The sequence below is a fragment of the Astatotilapia calliptera genome, chromosome 4 (genome assembly GCF_964374335.1).
Source record: "Astatotilapia calliptera chromosome 4, fAstCal68.1, whole genome shotgun sequence".
NCBI classification, from domain to species: domain Eukaryota; kingdom Metazoa; phylum Chordata; class Actinopteri; order Cichliformes; family Cichlidae; genus Astatotilapia; species Astatotilapia calliptera.
The window spans coordinates 36,173,306-36,193,108 of NC_137425.1; the positions used below are offsets into that span (position 1 = coordinate 36,173,306).

Genomic DNA, 19,803 nt, shown 5'->3' on the forward strand with positions numbered 1-19,803 from the left:
TTATTACGCACCAGTCTGCTGTTGTGTTCACTGCTGTCAGCCTCCGAAAACAAAGCCTCATTTCTGCTGTTCAATACTGAAGAAATTTAAACCTTTTAAAATGATGACAGATTACAAACTCTCAGCTGTGTCTGTAATCAAACCTCTGTAACTTTGCTTCACTTCAGCAGCATCAGCTCATGTTCACATGTTGATTCATGGTTTGCTTCAGTTTTTCATCGACTGCAGAAGATTTTGAAGGTTATCTGCTATAAAAAGCCAGAACAGGAAAACCTGCTTCATGTGTTTCTGTTTGATCCTCAGTGACTTTGACACAAAGGCCTCTGCTGTGATGATCACACCTCTGATCAGGTCTCACAGTGTCAGCTTTGTTTTTATACATATGGATATGTGCTGAGAAATGATCAGAGTTAGAATATTTCCCACTGTCTGCTGTGTGCCGTGACCTTTGACCTGCTAAAGACAGTCAGCTGTGGATGATTCATTGTTGTGTCTGATACTTAGAACTGTGAGGAAGAAGCTACACAGTTAATCAGGGTCCCCTCTCTCTGAATCAGGAAAGGTGGGCAGGCCGCGTGTGGGCCGCGGGCCATACGTTGAGTCTCACTGTTTGAAATGTGAACATTGTTCTGCTGCAGTCAATGGACTAAACCAGAGAAGAAGAAAACAGACTTTACCATGAAGATCCTCAGTGTGGATCAGTATAATATCAGCCTGATGTCTGCAGTTTAGAGTCAGCACAACAATCATATTCATCTCAGCACAACTAAAACATGCTGACTGACCTCAGAGTTTCAAATCGACAACGTGGACTCTCCAGGAAACCACACAGATGCTTCACTCCTGGATCCTTCAGGTTGTTGTTGTAGCTCAGGTCCAGCTCTCTCAGATGGGAGGGGTTGGACTTCAGTGCTGCTGCCAGATAATCACAGCTGATCTCTGACAAACCACAGCTCTGCAATCTGTATAAAGAATGAAAGATGTAAGTTTATTAGACAAAGAGCTTGAAATCATTCAGTGTTTCATCATCTGTTCAGAGCTGAAGAAGCTTCAGAATGTAGAAGTTTAGAAAATGGAAACTCCAAACAGCTGAAGCCAACAGGAAGCAGCTTCAAACAAACACAACAAGAGAAAAAACTCTGAATGTTTCACATTAAAGTCGTACATTTCTCATAAAAACAGGACAAAGACTTGAAAAAGTCGTGTTTTTCCTTCCAGGAACCACATGGCTTCACTTTTAAAGGTGAAGTGTGACAGAAACGGACATATTTGAAGTCCAACACCTTTTTCCAGTCACATTATTAAAGCAGACAAACTACAAGCTCATTTTCATTCCAACAAGTCATCTTCTGACCTGGACTAACAACACTGGTCTCTATGTGCAGCTGGCTGTGAGACCAGTGCTCAGGGAGCGTCTACAAAGTGCAACACTGAAAGAACATCACACACTCATTTGCTTCCAGCACTTTCACACAAACATCTACTGTCATCATTGTCACCAAACTCTGTGGATCCTTTATTGCAAATTCAAATGGGATCAAATGGTCAGACAAAAGAGGGTTATGAGGAAATATGATGAAATGTTGTGTATTAGCAGCAAGTTATTGAATCTTTTTCCTCAGAAACCAAACAAAATGATTGACAAACATGTTTTTACAAACTCAGTGTTGGACTTGGATCAGCAGGATAAGCTGATGTTTAAAGGCATTTGAGTCTCGCTGTATGAGAGTCCAGTTATTACTCAATATTTATGGATGATGTTCTTTCAGTGTTGCACTTTGTAGACGCTCCCTGAGCCTCACAGCCAGCTGCACATGGACCAGCTGACATTACCCAGCATTAGAGGCGGCTGTAAAAAATTCATGTTCCCATTTAAATGGTTTTAATTTGAATAAAACGATGTTGATTCATTCAATCCTGAATCGATGTTTAATATTAATGTATTTTGCCAGAATCTCAGCTTAAAGCTCCCAAAAGTATTTCAACAACAAGCAAACAGATAAAACAGTAAATGAGAGCAGCTAAACACACAAAGATGGAAACACAGAGCGTGGATCGTTCACTCGACGGCACGTACACGGACACGCCGTCGGGGCTGACAGTGGACAGCTCACAGATCCTGAAGCTGCAGGTTTCATCTGTCTCCAACCAAAACTGAGTGAAGCAGCAGCAGAAGAAGATCCAAACTCTGCTTCACGTTTGATGAACATCGTCATGAATTCTCTCTGACTTTGACCTTTACTTCCTGCACAGCTCTCTCTCTCTCTCAGTGTGCTTCAAGAACAGTTTACCTTCAGAAATCTGTTTCCTGCATGATTCACTGCTTATTACGCACCAGTCTGCTGTTGTGTTCACTGCTGTCAGCCTCCGAAAACAAAGCCTCATTTCTGCTGTTCAATACTGAAGAAATTTAAACCTTTTAAAATGATGACAGATTACAAACTCTCAGCTGTGTCTGTAATCAAACCTCTGTAACTTTGCTTCACTTCAGCAGCATCAGCTCATGTTCACATGTTGATTCATGGTTTGCTTCAGTTTTTCATCGACTGCAGAAGATTTTGAAGGTTATCTGCTATAAAAAGCCAGAACAGGAAAACCTGCTTCATGTGTTTCTGTTTGATCCTCAGTGACTTTGACACAAAGGCCTCTGCTGTGATGATCACACCTCTGATCAGGTCTCACAGTGTCAGCTTTGTTTTTATACATATGGATATGTGCTGATAAATGATCAGAGTTAGAATATTTCCCACTGTCTGCTGTGTGCCGTGACCTTTGACCTGCTAAAGACAGTCAGCTGTGGATGATTCATTGTTGTGTCTGATACTTAGAACTGTGAGGAAGAAGCTACACAGTTAATCAGGGTCCCCTCTCTCTGAATCAGGAAAGGTGGGCAGGCCGCGTGTGGGCCACGGGCCATACGTTGAGTCTCACTGTTTGAAATGTGAACATTGTTCTGCTGCAGTCAATGGACTAAACCAGAGAAGAAGAAAACAGACTTTACCATGAAGATCCTCAGTGTGGATCAGTATAATATCAGCCTGATGTCTGCAGTTTAGAGTCAGCACAACAATCATATTCATCTCAGCACAACTAAAACATGCTGACTGACCTCAGAGTTTCAAATCGACAACGTGGACTCTCCAGGAAACCACACAGATGCTTCACTCCTGGATCCTGCAGGTTGTTGTTGGAGCTCAGGTCCAGCTCTCTCAGATGGGAGGGGTTGGACTTCAGTGCTGCTGCCAGATAATCACAGCTGATCTCTGACAAACCACAGTTCCACAATCTGTATAAAGAATGAAAGATGTAAGTTTATTAGACAAAGAGCTTGAAATCATTCAGTGTTTCATCATCTGTTCAGAGCTGAAGAAGGTTCAGAATGTAGAAGTTTAGAAAATGGAAACTCCAAACAGCTGAAGCCAACAGGAAGCAGCTTCAAACAAACACAACAAGAGAAAAAACTCTGAATGTTTCACATTAAAGTCGTACATTTCTCATAAAAACAGGACAAAGACTTGAAAAAGTCGTGTTTTTCCTTCCAGGAACCACATGGCTTCACTTTTAAAGGTGAAGTGTGACAGAAACGGACATATTTGAAGTCCAACACCTTTTTCCAGTCACATTATTAAAGCAGACAAACTACAAGCTCATTTTCATTCCAACAAGTCATCTTCTGACCTGGACTAACAACACTGGTCTCTATGTGCAGCTGGCTGTGAGACCAGTGCTCAGGGAGCGTCTACAAAGTGCAACACTGAAAGAACATCACACACTCATTTGCTTCCAGCACTTTCACACAAACATCTACTGTCATTATTGTCACCAAACTCTGTGGATCCTTTATTGCAAATTCAAATGGGATCAAATGGTCAGACAAAAGAGGGTTATGAGGAAATATGATGAAATGTTGTGTATTAGCAGCAAGTTATTGAATCTTTTTCCTCAGAAACCAAACAAAATGATTGACAAACATGTTTTTACAAACTCAGTGTTGGACTTGGATCAGCAGGATAAGCTGATGTTTAAAGGCATTTGAGTCTCGCTGTATGAGAGTCCAGTTCTTACTCAATATTTATGGATGATGTTCTATCAGTGTTGCACTTTGTAGACGCTCCCTGAGCCTCACAGCCAGCTGCACATGGACCAGCTGACATTACCCAGCATTAGAGGCGGCTGTAAAAAATTCATGTTCCCATTTAAATGGTTTTAATTTGAATAAACCGATGTTGATTCATTCAATCCTGAATCGATGTTTAATATTAATGTATTTTGCCAGAATCTCAGCTTAAAGCTCCCAAAAGTATTTCAACAACAAGCAAACAGATAAAACAGTAAATGAGAGCAGCTAAACACACAAAGATGGAAACACAGAGCGTGGATCGTTCACTCGACGGCACGTACACGGACACGCCGTCGGGGCTGACAGTGGACAGCTCACAGATCCTGAAGCTGCAGGTTTCATCTGTCTCCAACCAAAACTGAGTGAAGCAGCAGCAGAAGAAGATCCAAACTCTGCTTCACGTTTGATGAACATCGTCATGAATTCTCTCTGACTTTGACGTTTACTTCCTGCACAGCTCTCTCTCTCTCTCAGTGTGCTTCAAGAACAGTTTACCTTCAAAAATCTGTTTCCTGCATGATTCACTGCTTATTACGCACCAGTCTGCTGTTGTGTTCACTGCTGTCAGCCTCCGAAAACAAAGCCTCATTTCTGCTGTTCAATACTGAAGAAATTTAAACCTTTTAAAATGATGACAGATTACAAACTCTCAGCTGTGTCTGTAATCAAACCTCTGTAACTTTGCTTCACTTCAGCAGCATCAGCTCATGTTCACATGTTGATTCATGGTTTGCTTCAGTTTTTCATCGACTGCAGAAGATTTTGAAGGTTATCTGCTATAAAAAGCCAGAACAGGAAAACCTGCTTCATGTGTTTCTGTTTGATCCTCAGTGACTTTGACACAAAGGCCTCTGCTGTGATGATCACACCTCTGATCAGGTCTCACAGTGTCAGCTTTGTTTTTATACATATGGATATGTGCTGAGAAATGATCAGAGTTAGAATATTTCCCACTGTCTGCTGTGTGCCGTGACCTTTGACCTGCTAAAGACAGTCAGCTGTGGATGATTCATTGTTGTGTCTGATACTTAGAACTGTGAGGAAGAAGCTACACAGTTAATCAGGGTCCCCTCTCTCTGAATCAGGAAAGGTGGGCAGGCCGCGTGTGGGCCACGGGCCATACGTTGAGTCTCACTGTTTGAAATGTGAACATTGTTCTGCTGCAGTCAATGGACTAAACCAGAGAAGAAGAAAACAGACTTTACCATGAAGATCCTCAGTGTGGATCAGTATAATATCAGCCTGATGTCTGCAGTTTAGAGTCAGCACAACAATCATATTCATCTCAGCACAACTAAAACATGCTGACTGACCTCAGAGTTTCAAATCGACAACGTGGACTCTCCAGGAAACCACACAGATGCTTCACTCCTGGATCCTGCAGGTTGCTGTTGGAGCTCAGGTCCAGCTCTCTCAGATGGGAGGGGTTGGACTTCAGTGCTGCTGCCAGATAATCACAGCTGATCCCTGACAAACCACAGTCCTCCAATCTGTATAAAGAATGAAAGATGTAAGTTTATTAGACAAAGAGCTTGAAATCATTCAGTGTTTCATCATCTGTTCAGAGCTGAAGAAGGTTCAGAATGTAGAAGTTTAGAAAATGGAAACTCCAAACAGCTGAAGCCAACAGGAAGCAGCTTCAAACAAACACAACAAGAGAAAAAACTCTGAATGTTTCACATTAAAGTCGTACATTTCTCATAAAAACAGGACAAAGACTTGAAAAAGTCGTGTTTTTCCTTCCAGGAACCACATGGCTTCACTTTTAAAGGTGAAGTGTGACAGAAACGGACATATTTGAAGTCCAACACCTTTTTCCAGTCACATTATTAAAGCAGACAAACTACAAGCTCATTTTCATTCCAACAAGTCATCTTCTGACCTGGACTAACAACACTGGTCTCTATGTGCAGCTGGCTGTGAGACCAGTGCTCAGGGAGCGTCTACAAAGTGCAACACTGAAAGAACATCACACACTCATTTGCTTCCATCATCCAACCTGAAGAGGAAACAGAGACGCCTCCCCTTCAAAGTAAAAGCTGCTCCTTTTGGACACAGTATCAAAGAAAGTCTACAGTATAACACAGAAACGACAGAGCAAAGTTTTGGTTGGTTTTAAATTGTGCAGAAATGAAACAACACTAAGCTCAATTATGTGACAGACATTTCATCCCATGTCAGTTTGGCCTCATCCTGGGCCGGATTATCCAGCACACACTCTGACCACAGGCCCAGGGGCCACGCACAGCTGGGCTCCATCCAAGAGACAGGAAACAAACCAACACAATAATAAAAAGCACCATGTGATCTTCTTACATCTTCAAGACAAACATAGTAAAAACATGAGCATATTTGTTTCCTGATAAAATGATGTGACAGGTAGAACAGAGTAAAGTGGTGGTGTTACAGCCTTTCTCCCCTCTGCTGCCGAGGCTGTTAGTCTCTCCCAAACTCAGCTACAGGACTTCCAAATGAATGAAAGCAGCAGAAGTGGCTTTACAAATGAAAGAGGAAGAGGAGAAGAAGAGGAGAGGGAGGCCACCCTGACCATCACTCCAGCTGAAAACATCACACTTCCATTAAAGTTGGTGAGGAAATGTTGAGCAGGATGAGCTGCTGGCTAATCTGGAGGCTGTAGCAGCAGCTCACAGTCACAGTGGATTTCCACTCATGAAAAAGCTCTGGCTGCTTCATTTCTCATCTCATATCAGAGACTTTAAAGCTTCACTGAAGCTGTACTGTGATGCTTCCATATTCCAGTGAGGCCTCCATAATGATTTCAGCTGTTCTGTACACACACTGTGTGCCCTGTATGGCTCAAAGTCTCTGCAGCCTGTTTTTATCTGCTATCATCAGATCGTCATCATCCTCATTCACACCCCTCACACACTCTACAGCCTCATCAGCACTGACTTCATCTTCACTGACTGATGGAGCACAACATGAACCTGTGGAGGCTGAAACACTGTCCTGTCAAACATCTCCCCGTCACCACTCCACTTCTGTCAGCCTTTAAATGAACCCTGCTCAAGTCTGTCACTTCTGTTTGGAGCCAAAAGAAAAAACTGTTGTTCAGTCGTTTGGAAAGACTCAACATTTCTGAAAGCACTCAAACTTCTTCACATTTGTCTTCAGACACATCCTGAACATTTAGGAACTAAAGAAAGTTCCAGGAGGGTGGCACGGATGCCCCTCCGGTGGTCCTCCTTGGGCTCTCGCACTCTGGGGCCTCTGGATGTCTGGGGCCTGGATCTCCTCCATGCCTGCTTCATGCCCTGGGGGGCGGGGCTATGGCTCTTTACATCCTCTAGCAGACCATTACATGAAGAAACCTTTTGAATACAAGCGTGCTGATCCACACAGGTGTGCACACGGGTGTTCACTGTTCATAGACATAAACTACACCTCTATTGGTGCTATTTCCAAGCACATTGTGCGCTGTCGGTCCTGCTTGCTGCACAACAACATTCAATATTTAGTATTTACTGCTGTTTACACTAGATTAACGTGATGGTGTTGTGTTTAGTACGTTGCTGTTTTTTTTGCTTGTTTTCTCTTCTTTTTCTCTCAACAGGTGATCCAGGAGATTTCCCCCCCCCCCCACCACCCCTTTCTCACTGTCCCTCTCCCCTTCTGTTTTTCTTTTCCTTCCTCTTTCTTTCTCCCTTTCCTGTCCCTCACTCATGTCTGTCCCGTCTGTAACAACTGAAAATAAAATAAAATAAATAATAAAAACAGAGGTCGATCAAATGGACCAATACGGCAATGCCACGATGATCCATTTGGCAAAGTAAATCCATTGTGTCTCCTTGTTGGTCTTCAGACAACAATTCTGACGGATAAAGAACCAAATGGGACAGGCAAAAAAAAAAAAAAAAAGGAACTAAAGAAAGTTTCAAACATCAATCAAAGACCTGAAATATAGAAAAACTACAACAGCTGCAGACAGTGAACTCACCTCAGAGTCTCCAGTCGACAGTTTGGACTCTCCAGTCCAGCACACAGAAGCTTCACTCCTGAACCCGGAAGCTTGTTCTCGCTCATGTCCAGCTCTGTCAGATGGGAGGGGATGGACTTCAGAGCTGAGGCCACAACTTCACAGTGAGTCTCTGAGAGTCCACACAGAATCAGTCTGTGATGATAGAAAATATAAAATGTGTTATTATAAAAGCAGAAAATCTGCATTATAAACACAGACTGAATGTATATGAAGACAAAACAGAGTGAGGTCATAATCTGATGAATCTGCTCTTCACATCTGTGCTTCAGCTCCTCTTACTGTGTTTGACATGACACAACGACTGAGTCTCTCTCAGACCTGCAGACTTTTAATGAGAATCTTTGTTTGGCTTTAATCTGCAGATGAAGGAGGGAGATGGTGTCACATTTAGGCTTCCATAATGTCCACAGCCTGTCACTGAGATCTGATCCAGAGTCAGAGTGAAGACACACATTTGGATTGTTTCCTGTTTTGACTCCAGAACATTTGAATGAGTTCAGCTCAGTGAAGAGTTCCAGCTGGAAAGATGATCTCTGTTTGCTACCTGCTGTCAGGTACGACTGTTCACGTCCACACGCAGGAAAAACCTGCTGACTGTTACCAAACGGAGCAGAAATCTCATCACTGGACAATAATGATGAATGAACTCAGAGCTGCTGATATCAGAGCTGATTTCAGGGGAACTAAACACAGAAATGATTGGCTCATTTTAGCTTTCTGAGCCATTATCTGCTGGTGTGTCGCTAGTTGGCAGAAAATGATTTGTATTCCTGTTCAGGGCTTCAGTGTTTATGAGTCCAGATCCAGGTGACAGCAAGTCAAAATGATGTTACCTGTCTGTGTCCAGCAGCAGCCTGTATTCACTTTGAATATTGTTATAACCTGACATGGATCAGTTTGTCTTTGATTGGTTTGTAAATGTCACTGTTTCCATTGGACCTGAGTGACGGTACAAAGACAGAGAGGGAGAGAAAGGAGAGAGAGGATGGAGACAGCAAAGAGAGAGCAACAGAAACAGGTGACCAAGGTCAGCAACCAATCAGAGAGCTTCTGTTTGACCCACAGTCACTGATGATGACTGCACATAACCAAGCAGTGTGTTACTCTGATATCAAACATGGATCCTGCTCTTATAATAACGATCATCAGATGATATTATTGTGTTATTTTGTAGCTGAATACGATGTTTGTGTGATTATCAGTGAAAGAAGCAGTGAGGAGGATGGAGAGAGAGAGAGGACAGAGGCTGAAGTTAGAAACACTAAAAGGATTTTTCATGGATTTCATGGATGATTTGAGTGATTTCCAGCAGGACACTTAAACATGTCAGTGGACGTCCTAAAGAACATATTCACTGATGTGAAACGTGTCACTGAACAGGATCAATATCAGTGGAAACATGGTGGAAACAGCTGTGACTGCATGGATGTGACACACTTCAAATCTGTTCTCCACTCTTGGATTTGGGACCCATGGAGCTGCTGCTGAGTCTGTACAATAAAGGAATGGTGTGGAAGGTTGCAGCGTACGGACACAAACACTTTGTGGTTACAATCTGATTTTATTTTCAAAATTAAACTTCTAACCTACACTGATCAATGATGTTAATGATCACATCTGGACTCACCCAGCCTTTCTGCAGTTCCTCACAGCAGGAATCAGTCTCTGTCGTCCCTGCTCTGATGTGTTGTACTTCTGCAGGTCCAACTCATCCAGAACCTCCTCTGACATCTGCAGCATGAAGGCCAGAGCTGAGCACTGGATCTCAGAGAGTTCCTTCTTTGATCTGTTCTCTGACTTCAGGAACTCTTGGATCTCCTGATGTACTGAGAGGTCGTTCATCTCCATCAGACAGTGGAAGATGTTGATGCTTCTGTCAGGAGAGATTTTATCACTGTTCATCTCCTTCAGGTTGTTGACGACTCTCTGGATGGTTTCTGGACTGATCTCTGTCTGACCCAGCAGACCTGCTAAGAGTCTCTGGTTGGACTCCAGACAGAGGCCATGAAGGAAGCGGACAAACAGGTCCAGGTGGCCATTTTTACTCTGGAGGGATTTCTCCATGACTCTCATAAGCAAATCATCAGAAAATGAAATGTAATAGTAAGGATCATCTGGATTATTTTCCAGGAAGTTCTTCAGCACCTCTGTCTTCCTATTGGTGTGACAGTGGAACATGTAGACAGCAGCCAGAAACTCCTGAATGCTCAGATGAACAAAGCAGTAGACTGGTTTCTGGAAGATCACACACTCTCTTTTGAAGATCTCTGTACAAACTCCTGAGTACACCGAGGCCTCTGTCACATCCAGACCACACTGCTCCAGGTCTTCTTGGTAGAACATGATGTTTCCTTTCTCCAGATGTTCAAACGCCAGCCTCCCCAGCTTCAGAAGAACTTCCCTGTCAGCCTCCGTCAGCTCCTGTGGACTCGTCTCATGTCCCTCGTGGTACTTGTTCTTCTTCCTCTTTGTCTGAACCAGCAGGAAGTGTGAGTACATGTCAGTCAGGGTCTTGGGCAGCTCTCCTCTCTGCTCTGTAGTCAACATGTGCTCCAGAACTGTAGCAGTGATCCAGCAGAAGACTGGGATGCTACACATGATGTGGAGGCTCCTGGATGTCTTCATGTGGGAGATGATTCTGCTGGACAGCTCTTCATCACTGAATCTCCTCCTGAAGTACTCCTCCTTCTGGGCGTCAGTGAAGCCTCGTACTTCTGTTAGCCTGTCAACACATGTAGGAGGGATCTGATTGGCTGCTGCGGGTCGGGAAGTTATCCAGACGAGAGCCGAGGGAAGCAGATTCCCCTGGATGAGGTTTGTCAGCAGCTGGCTGACTGATGACTTCTGTGTGACATCAGACAGCAGCTTCCTGTTGGTGAAATCCAATGAAAGTCTGCTTTCATCCAGGCCGTCAAAGATGAACAAAAGCTGAGAGACAGCCAGCTTCTCTGCTGTGACCTTCTGTAGTGTTGGATGGAAAACATGGAGCAGCTCCAGAAGACTGTACTGCTCCTCTCTGATCAGGTTCAGCTCCCTGAATGAAAGCAGAACCACCACACTGACATGTTGGTTCTCCAAGCCCTCTGCCCAGTCCAGAGTGAACTTCTGCACTGAGAAGGTTTTTCCAACACCAGCCACGCCGTTGGTCAGAACCACTCTGATGGGTCTCTGTTGGTCAGGTAAGGCTTTAAAGATGTCCTGGCACCTGATTGGAGCGTCATGGAGGGCGTCCATCTTGGAAGCAGTCTCCAGCTGCCTCACCTCATGTTGGGTATGAACCTCTGAACGCTGTCCCTCTGTGATGTAGAGCTCAGTGTAGATGGTGTTGAGGAGGGTTCTACTTCCTGTTTCATCACTTCCTTCAGTCACACGTTCACATCTCCTCCTCAGACTGATCTTATGTTCATCTAAAACCTCCTGCAGACCAACATCTGCTGAAAGAAAGAAAAACAGAAAGAAAACTCTTCAATGTCTGAACAACACAAGAAGTCCAGTTTTCAGAAATGAGTCCATCAGCAGACAGATGTTCAGTCTTACTTTGTACACAGCTGCTCTGACTGGCTGTCTGCAGTCCAGCTCTGCTTCTGGATCTTTCTCCACACTGGGGACAGGACCAGTCTCCTGATGAAGCAGACTGGTCCCAGTATGAGGGGATGCACTGTCTGCAGAACCAGTGTCCACAGCTGGTAGAGACTGGATCCTTCAGGACGTCCTGACACAAAGCACAGCAGGACAGCTGCTCCTCCTCACAGACACCACTCCTTTTCCTCGTCCTCCCTCTGTGAACACATTTCTTTATCACTAAAAACATTGACTGTTAGTGACAAACATCCAGATTTGATGACACTGTGCAGAAGCTGTGATGGTGACACAGAAAAGTCAAAGTGGAGATACTTCTGTCCACCTTTGATTAGACTCATTACAAAAAGGAAAACAAAGTTTGAACACAGTCATGTTTCCAGTTCACTGACTTACATTTATTCCATGGACACTCACTCTAACCTGAACCACAGCTACAACCCAACATTGTTGAGGCCTCATCTCCTCCTTTCCTGACTGTAGAGGTTAAATATACAACAACCAACAAATAAAAGAATTTGGTTCATTTCAAAGAAATTCACACGGTGACCAAGTAAAGTAACCGTAGTAAAGGAGACAACATCCCGTTGATGGTGGGATTATTTGAAAGATTTGCTTTAGTCACGTCACCAAATGCAGTTGAACCACCCGTGGATCCATGTTTGACCATTCTACCACTCTGAGCTCTGCTTTTGAATCATTTTATTATTATCATCATTCATTTATTCATTCTTTGGAGGGGGGCTATTTCCTAATGCCGCCCTAATAAGGTGATGTTCAAGGGGAAATATAACAGAAACTCTTTCAGTGTTATTCATTAATAAATTAACAGATAAACTGTGAAGAAGAAAAAAACTGAGATTTAAAGGAGAGAGTGAGAAACTTGATCATCCATCCTCATAATACATGTTTATCAGTATCTGCTGTGACCATACTGCAGTAATAACTACAAGTCTGCATTTCTGTGACTGTTGATCAATCACAGCAGGAATCTGAGCTCATCTCTGCACACAGAGCAGCTTCAGCTCTGGGATAAACTGCTCGCTTCACGTCCTTCTCAGCTCACAGACACTCATCCTGATATTTTCCTTTAACATTTGATGGTATAATTCATCCGAGTTTACACTTTATCTGCATAAATACAGAAAAACAGACCCAAACACCAGAAACCATCAGTTTCACCATGTAGAATATATTGCTGTTTCCTTGCTTTTAATTCAGAGAGAAACTCTGATTTTGATTTTCTCTGTTCTCTTTGCCACAGCCCATCCCAGCAGCAGCTGAAGCAGCTGACTGTCACAACACTGAATAACACTTTAGGAGGAACGTCTTGATGCTTTCTCAATCATCCAGGAAAGTAAATCTCCAAAAGTTGATTCTGTTCATCTGGACGTAGCATAAATGTGGTTATCCCAGCTGGACTTTTGTCAAAGCTGGAAAGGCTCCTAAAGAAAGCTCCAGCCGATCCAGGAGAGAAGGACAACCGCTGCCCAAGAGAAAACCTGTAGTGATCCCGTGTCAGGAGTATCGGAGCAGTTGAGATGCATTTTTTCTAAACACCAGGTAGGGCTGCACGATTTTGCATAAAATGAGAATCACGATTTTTTGGCTTAGAATTGAGATCACGATTTTCTCACGATTTTCTTTTCCAGTATAAATATTTATTGCACTTATTAACTGCACATCAACTTTGTAACAGTTGAGACTGAACATAAAAACAATAAATAAACATAAAAACAACAAATGTCTCACATTTTGTCGTTGCCGAAAATGTACTGCTTGAAATTCCGTCTCCACCGTTGCTCGACGCTGCGTGTACAGAGCAGGTAGTGCAACAATAGAAAAATAGTTGCGGGACGGCACTGTGTAGCGTTTGTCTAGGGTGTTGATCGTTTTCCTAAATCCCTCGTTTTGCACAGTGTTGATGGAGCCATATCTTTGGTCAGGTGATAAGTGATAGCCTCCGTAATTTCTTTGTGCCTGCGGGAGTTCGACGGGTATAGGGAAGCGCTGTATAAGGTTCCTGTTATTGATGTTTGGGTGGTTGACCGGGACGGATTTTCTCCTGTCACTGTCTCGTCATCCCTGACGTGCTCTCCGTTGTTTTTTCCTGCTAATTTTAGCGTCACACGGCACAGCTTCTGTATCACGTGGTATAAGGCTCCGCCCTTGTCATTTGTTGAGCAGGAAGAGTGAGCGCTTGTTTTCATGCAGAGTACGTCCCGGATCAAAATGCGGTACAATCATCGTCTTTTTTTTCTTTTTTTTTTAAATTGTTGTCATTTGGAAATGAGATCGCACATAAGTATGAATTGAGATCGCGATTTTCTAACGATTAATCGTGCAGCTCTAACACCGGGTCTCAGTGTCTTTTAAACCCAAAACACCCTGCCCCAAAAACTGGTCCACCCCACAAATCGGGTCCCCGACACAAACAGAGTAACATAGTGTACGCTGTTAAGTGCAGGAGGATTGTCAGGATTTATACGTTGGGGAAACCAAACAACCTCTGGCTACAACACAGAAGAGCCACCTCGTCAGGCCAGGACTCTGCAGTCTGTTTACACCTACAGGCCAGTGGACACTCTTTCAATGATGAGGATGTAACATCCTGGACAGGGAGGAACGCTGGTTTGAGGGCGGAGTCAAGGAGGCCATTTACGTGAAAAGGGAAAGACCATCTCTGAATAGAGGAGGGGGCCTAAGGGTACATCTGTCACCATCTTACAATGCTGTGATTGCAGCCATTCCCCACCTCTCTGTGAATGGGACTCATGGCCATTGATCAGTGATTGTTGATCAATGGTCATGAGAATTTTCCAGATGAACAGAATTAACTTTTGGAGAAAGTTCAATCAGCATTTCAGATATAAGAGGGTATTTTAACACCAACATCAGTCCTTCTACTTAAGTATGTTTGCCTCTTTGTTTACGCCTAAATTAACTTTACTGTTAACGAGTTTTCATGTTTTTATAATCCACCAGTGTGCTCATGCTTTTTTAAGTGAAAAGAGATTTTTAATGATCAAATATAATTATTTTTGTTATTTGTGGATTTTAAATGTCCTTGACAGAGACAGATGATAATCATTATTCTGCACTGTGGTCTCAGGTTTGGTCGAGGTAGCACAAAGAATGGCTGGCTATGTTGAACTTCCTCCTGGGATCTACACTAAGAAGTGAGTCCAACATTAGCAGGGTCTCTTCCCTTTATCTGGATTCACTTTAGCATTCACAGTCACGTGAAGCTTGTTATTAACTCGATAAGTCAACCCAGGGTTTCAGCTGAGCGTTCACATGAAACACGTGGTGTTGGCAGCATCTGATCAATCATATTCATGGAGACGTGTATCAGCAACAGAGCAGCTGAGTTTGCAGGAGGAAGTCAAACTAAACCACAGGAACAATATGAGGAGATTACACACATAATAAAATACTAGCAGTAACACAGCTGCTGCAGACAAATCAGTCGTGTGATCGTGTGTGAGAGGAGACGGACAGTAAAGGAGTTTGCTATTAAAAGCTCTGTATGAATGTGGGAGCATTTGAAGGGCTTTAAAAAGGCCAATATAAAATAAAAGGCAGCAAAACTGCTGACTGTGAAAGTCACCAGACTTATCAGAGCTCTATGATTAAGACCTGTAAGAACACCTATTTGTACTTGTTGGCATTATATCAAATACACACGTATATTAAGCCTTTGTTTGAACTCTGGTTGAATTTGTTACTTTCAGACTGTGAAACATCACAGAGGCTGCAGCTGCAGATCTTTTATTCACCTGGAAATTTACTTTAAATGTTAGATGGAAAATTAACCAAAGTAAGAACAATAATCCATAAACCTTCATAAAGACAAACATCTCCCCAGCTGCTGAAGTGTCACTGAAGGGAAAAACTATTTGTCCTCCTCCATCCAGCAAACACAACGTTTCTTGGAAGAGCTCCGCACCAGCCTATAATTTTTTACTCATAACCTCCTTTTTTATGACACCTTTCTGTTGATTCCTGACGTTTGTATATATTTTATAACAATGACGAAACCTAAAGCTTCAAAAGCCCGTGAAAAGACTGAGAAAATTGGAGAAGATGAAGGTGAGCCAGCGAGTGTGGCTAACGAGCACGTGCTAGCTGAGGAGCCAAGTGCAATTAGCCCCGTGACTTCCCAAGTAGCTAACCCGACGTCGGCCGACATAATGAGTGCAATTGCTAGATTGGAGACTTCGGTTGATAGCAAATTAACTGCTATTTCAACCACGATGAACGCTGTGGAGACCACTCTTTCCACGTTAACTGGGAGGATACATGATATTGAGGAAGCTGTAAATGGGCATGACGAGAGGATTGCCGTTTTAGAGGCGCTCTGCGACTCACTCCAGAAAGGATACGATTTACATCACAAAAAATTGGATGACCTCTAGTCGCGGTCAAGACGACAGAATATCAGGATCCTTGGAGTTGCGGAGGGGACAGAGAAAGGAAACCCACTGGACTTTGCTTCTGAGCTAATTCCTAAGCTCCTGGGGAGTGAGAACTTCACGGGCAGGGTTGTGGTGGATAGAGCACACCGTGCCCTGGGCCCCAAGCCAGCTGACGGGGACCGGCCTCGTCCTTTAATTGTAAGGCTGCACTACTATCAAACCCGCGAGCGTATCCTGAGGCTGGCAGCACAAAAAGCTGCGCTGCAGTACGACGGGGCGAAAGTTTTCATCTTTCCAGATCTGACCGCGGAGGTGCTGGCACGGCGCAAGAAGTTTGAAGAAATCCGCAAACGGTGCAGGGCGGCCAATCTACGCTACGGCTTTAGTCATCCGGCTCGATTTCGGGTGACGCTGGACGGGGTCACACAGACTTTTGATAAGCCGGAGGCAGCCAAAAGATTCCTGGACCAGAAACTGGCCGTGGGTACAAATGAGTAGGGCTTTTTAACACAACGGTTTACTTCCTCAGGTATATGTTTTTTCTGCATAAGCCTTATTTTTGCTGTTCTTATGGGCGTGTTGATGTGGGCTCATACAGCTTAGGTCAGTATTATTGCTGTTATTACTTCCTACAATATGGACAGTATAAGCCCTCAGGGTCTTTGTTTACTCTTTGATTTGCTGTATGGGAGCCTAGTAAAGCTCACACATATATGGTTTATACGGCTTTTGTTTTTCATTTATCTGAATTTTCTCTTTTTCTTTTATAAAGTGTCTTATAAATCTCCCTTTGCTGGTGTGGGGTTGCGGGATGGGTAAGGGGTAGGATTGTAGCTACTACTATGTTCCTATTGGATATGTTGGGTGGAGAAGGGCTTCAATTGGGGAGGCCCCTCATTTTTGGTGGGACTGTTCTTAGTGTTTTATGTTTGGATGTTTTTGTTCTATGGTGGTACAGAGTGTATAACTAGTGGTTAGCTAGTCAAATTAGGATAAGTAACATTTATGTTAAACACATTCAATAAGACTACACTGAGGTTGGTCAGTTGGAATGTGAAAGGCCTGGGTAATCCTGTAAAAAGGGCTAAAGTTCTTGCACACCTTTAACTATTGCAACCTGACATAATTTTTTTACAGGAGACGCATGCTAAGCGCAAAGTTCAATCTGTGCTCCGTGCTAATTGGTTGGGTCAGGCATACAATGCTAATTTTGGAGCTAAAGCAAGAGGGGTTGCAATTTTGTCCAGGAAGAATATTCCTTTCTGTCAAAGCACAGTTACTGTGGGTCCAGGGGGAAGGTACCTAATTCTTACAGGTCTCTTGAACTCCTTACCCGTCACTTTTGTAAACGTATACGGTCCTAACTTTGATTGCCCTGAGTTTTTTCAAAACATTTTTTGAATTGGGTGATAAGCCTCATAGGTTACTTACAAGATTACTTAGAAAAACACAAGCATCACAAACGATACTATCAATCAACAACAAACATGGGCGGACCACTAGAAACCCCCAAGAAATAAACAAGTGTTTTGAAGATTTTTATCATGATCTTTATAGCTCTAAGAGTTCTGCGAGTCAGTCATTAATTAAGGACTTTCTGGAAAAGTGTGATCTCCCAAAATTAGACGATGAGGCAGTTGCAGATTTGGAGGCGGACTTCACATTAGATGAGATTAAGACAGCTATTCAACAGATGTCAAATAATAAGGCCCCTGGGCCAGATGGTTTTGGAGCAGAGTTTTATAAAGCTTACTCCTCATTGCTAGCCACTCTGATTTTGCGTATGTTTAACTATTCAAAATTGTCTGGCTCTTTGCGAAGTTCATTATATCATGGTGTAATTTCATTGATTCTTAAAAAAGATCGCGATCCTATGTCTGTCTCGTCCTATCGGCCTATATCTCTCCTTTCTGTTGAGACCAAGATATTAACAAAAGTGTTATCAAACCGCCTTAAAGATCATATTGCTAAACTTATCCATCCGGATCAAACAGGGTTTATCCCTAACCGCTACATTTATTTTAATTTGCGTAGATTATTTAATCTCATATATAGTCCTGCTAGGTGTTCAGATGATTCTGTGGTAATAGCTTTGGATGCTGAAAAAGCTTTTGATCAGGTCGAGTGGCCGTATATGTTTACTGCATTATCCAAATTTGGATTTGGTGATTCTTTTATCAATTGGATTAGAATTTTGTGCAAAGGACCTATGGCCTCGGTAAGTACTAATAATGATGTATCAGACCATTTTCGATTGCACAGGGGCACGCGACAGGGAGATCCCATTTCTCCTTTTATTTTTGCCCTGGCCCTAGAACCTTTAGCAGCTCGTATACGGCTAAGTTCTGATATACTACTGATTATACATCAGGGTGTTCCTCATAAGTTCTCTGCTTATGTTGATGATGTAGTCTTATTCATATCAAAAGACCTCGATCAGTCCACTATTGCAGCTTATTAACGAATTTGGCTCTCTCTCAGGGTATAAGATAAATTGGACGAAAAGTGAACTTATGCCTCTGTCGGATGGGGTGGACATGGCTTATCTGCATAATACTCCATTTAGAATAGCGCTAGATAAGATTGAATGTCTCGGTATCACAGTCACACGTAAGGTGTCACAACTTTAAAGCAAAATTGGGATAGAAAAGTTAATCAATTGGAGAAGAATATTGAGTTTTGGATCACATTGCCAATTTCCATGGTGGGGCGGATTAATGCCATCAAAATGGTAGTTTTGCCCAGATTTTTGTACATCTTTCAGTCAATCCCAGTGTGCATTCCCCAGTCATATTTTAAAAAGCTGGAATCTATTGTATCCTCCTTTGTGTGCTCGGGTAAGGTTCCTAGAATTTCCAAAAAACATCTTGTTAAACATAAGACTTGTGGTGGCCTTGGACTCCCAAATTTTAGATTATATTATATGGCAGCACACTTAAATATTTTTTCATTTTGGCGAAGGTGCACTCCAGGTGCTGATTTGGAAGGACAACCTTCATGGTTGATGATGGAACACCTGTCTTGTAGACAAACTTGTCTTCCAGCCCTGCTTAATAGCCCGATAAAAGTGAAGAATACACTATATGGCAGAAATCCTGTGATTCAAAATTCAATTAAGGTCTGGAACCAACTATTGGGCACAGTAAAGGCTCCTAAAATGTATGTGGATGCTCCAATATGTAACAATCATGCCTTCAGGCCTGGGCTGGAGGACATCACGTTTGTGACATGGCAGGGAAGAGGGATCTCATGGGATCTCATCAAACCATCTATTCCACAATACAATTTGATTCCTCGAAACTCAGTGCTTGACAGCTTCGTGTCAGTTGAGCCCTACACTAGAGGTGCTGTGTCTCGCTTTTTCAGGGCCTTACTGGATATATACAGTCCTTCATCTGATACTTTTAGGGAGCAGTGGCAGGAAGAACTGGGGGTGGATGTTACTGATGATCTCTGGCAAGAGTGCATTAAGAATATATATTGTAGTTCTATAAATGCTAGACATAGTCTGATCCAATTTAAGGTTGTGTATAGGTTGCATTTTTCTCCCACTAAAGTGGAAAAAATATATAAGAACGTTTCAGCCCTCTGTGTTAAGTGTTCAAGTGGTCGAGGAACTTTATCTCACCTTTTCTTTCAATGCCAAAAACTACAGCTTTTTTGGAATCATTTGTTTGATTTTCTGA

General features: G+C 42.9%; 1 protein-coding gene across 28 annotated transcripts in view; it reads right to left on the reverse strand.

The window, feature by feature from the left end:
* LOC113021481 (NACHT, LRR and PYD domains-containing protein 12-like) overlaps positions 1-19,803 on the reverse strand; it is a 225,297-nt gene that overhangs the window by 103,410 nt on the left and 102,084 nt on the right. For 18 of the 28 annotated variants that reach the window (XR_013908728.1, XR_013908729.1, XM_080300599.1 and 15 more), the window contains 3 exons: positions 5,434-5,610; positions 3,110-3,286; positions 786-962 (listed from right to left, as the gene is read on the reverse strand). Coding sequence is in view for 26 of the 28 variants with exons in the window: in XM_080300599.1 (XP_080156725.1) it covers positions 786-962; positions 3,110-3,286; positions 5,434-5,610 (531 nt within the window). In the remaining 2 variants the exon portion in view is untranslated. Of the gene's footprint in view, positions 1-785; positions 963-3,109; positions 3,287-5,433; positions 5,611-8,078; positions 8,253-9,747; positions 11,555-11,657; positions 11,900-19,803 lie in introns of all 28 variants that reach the window. The other 10 variants (XM_080300614.1, XM_080300613.1, XM_080300612.1 and 7 more) reach the window with 4 other exon arrangements.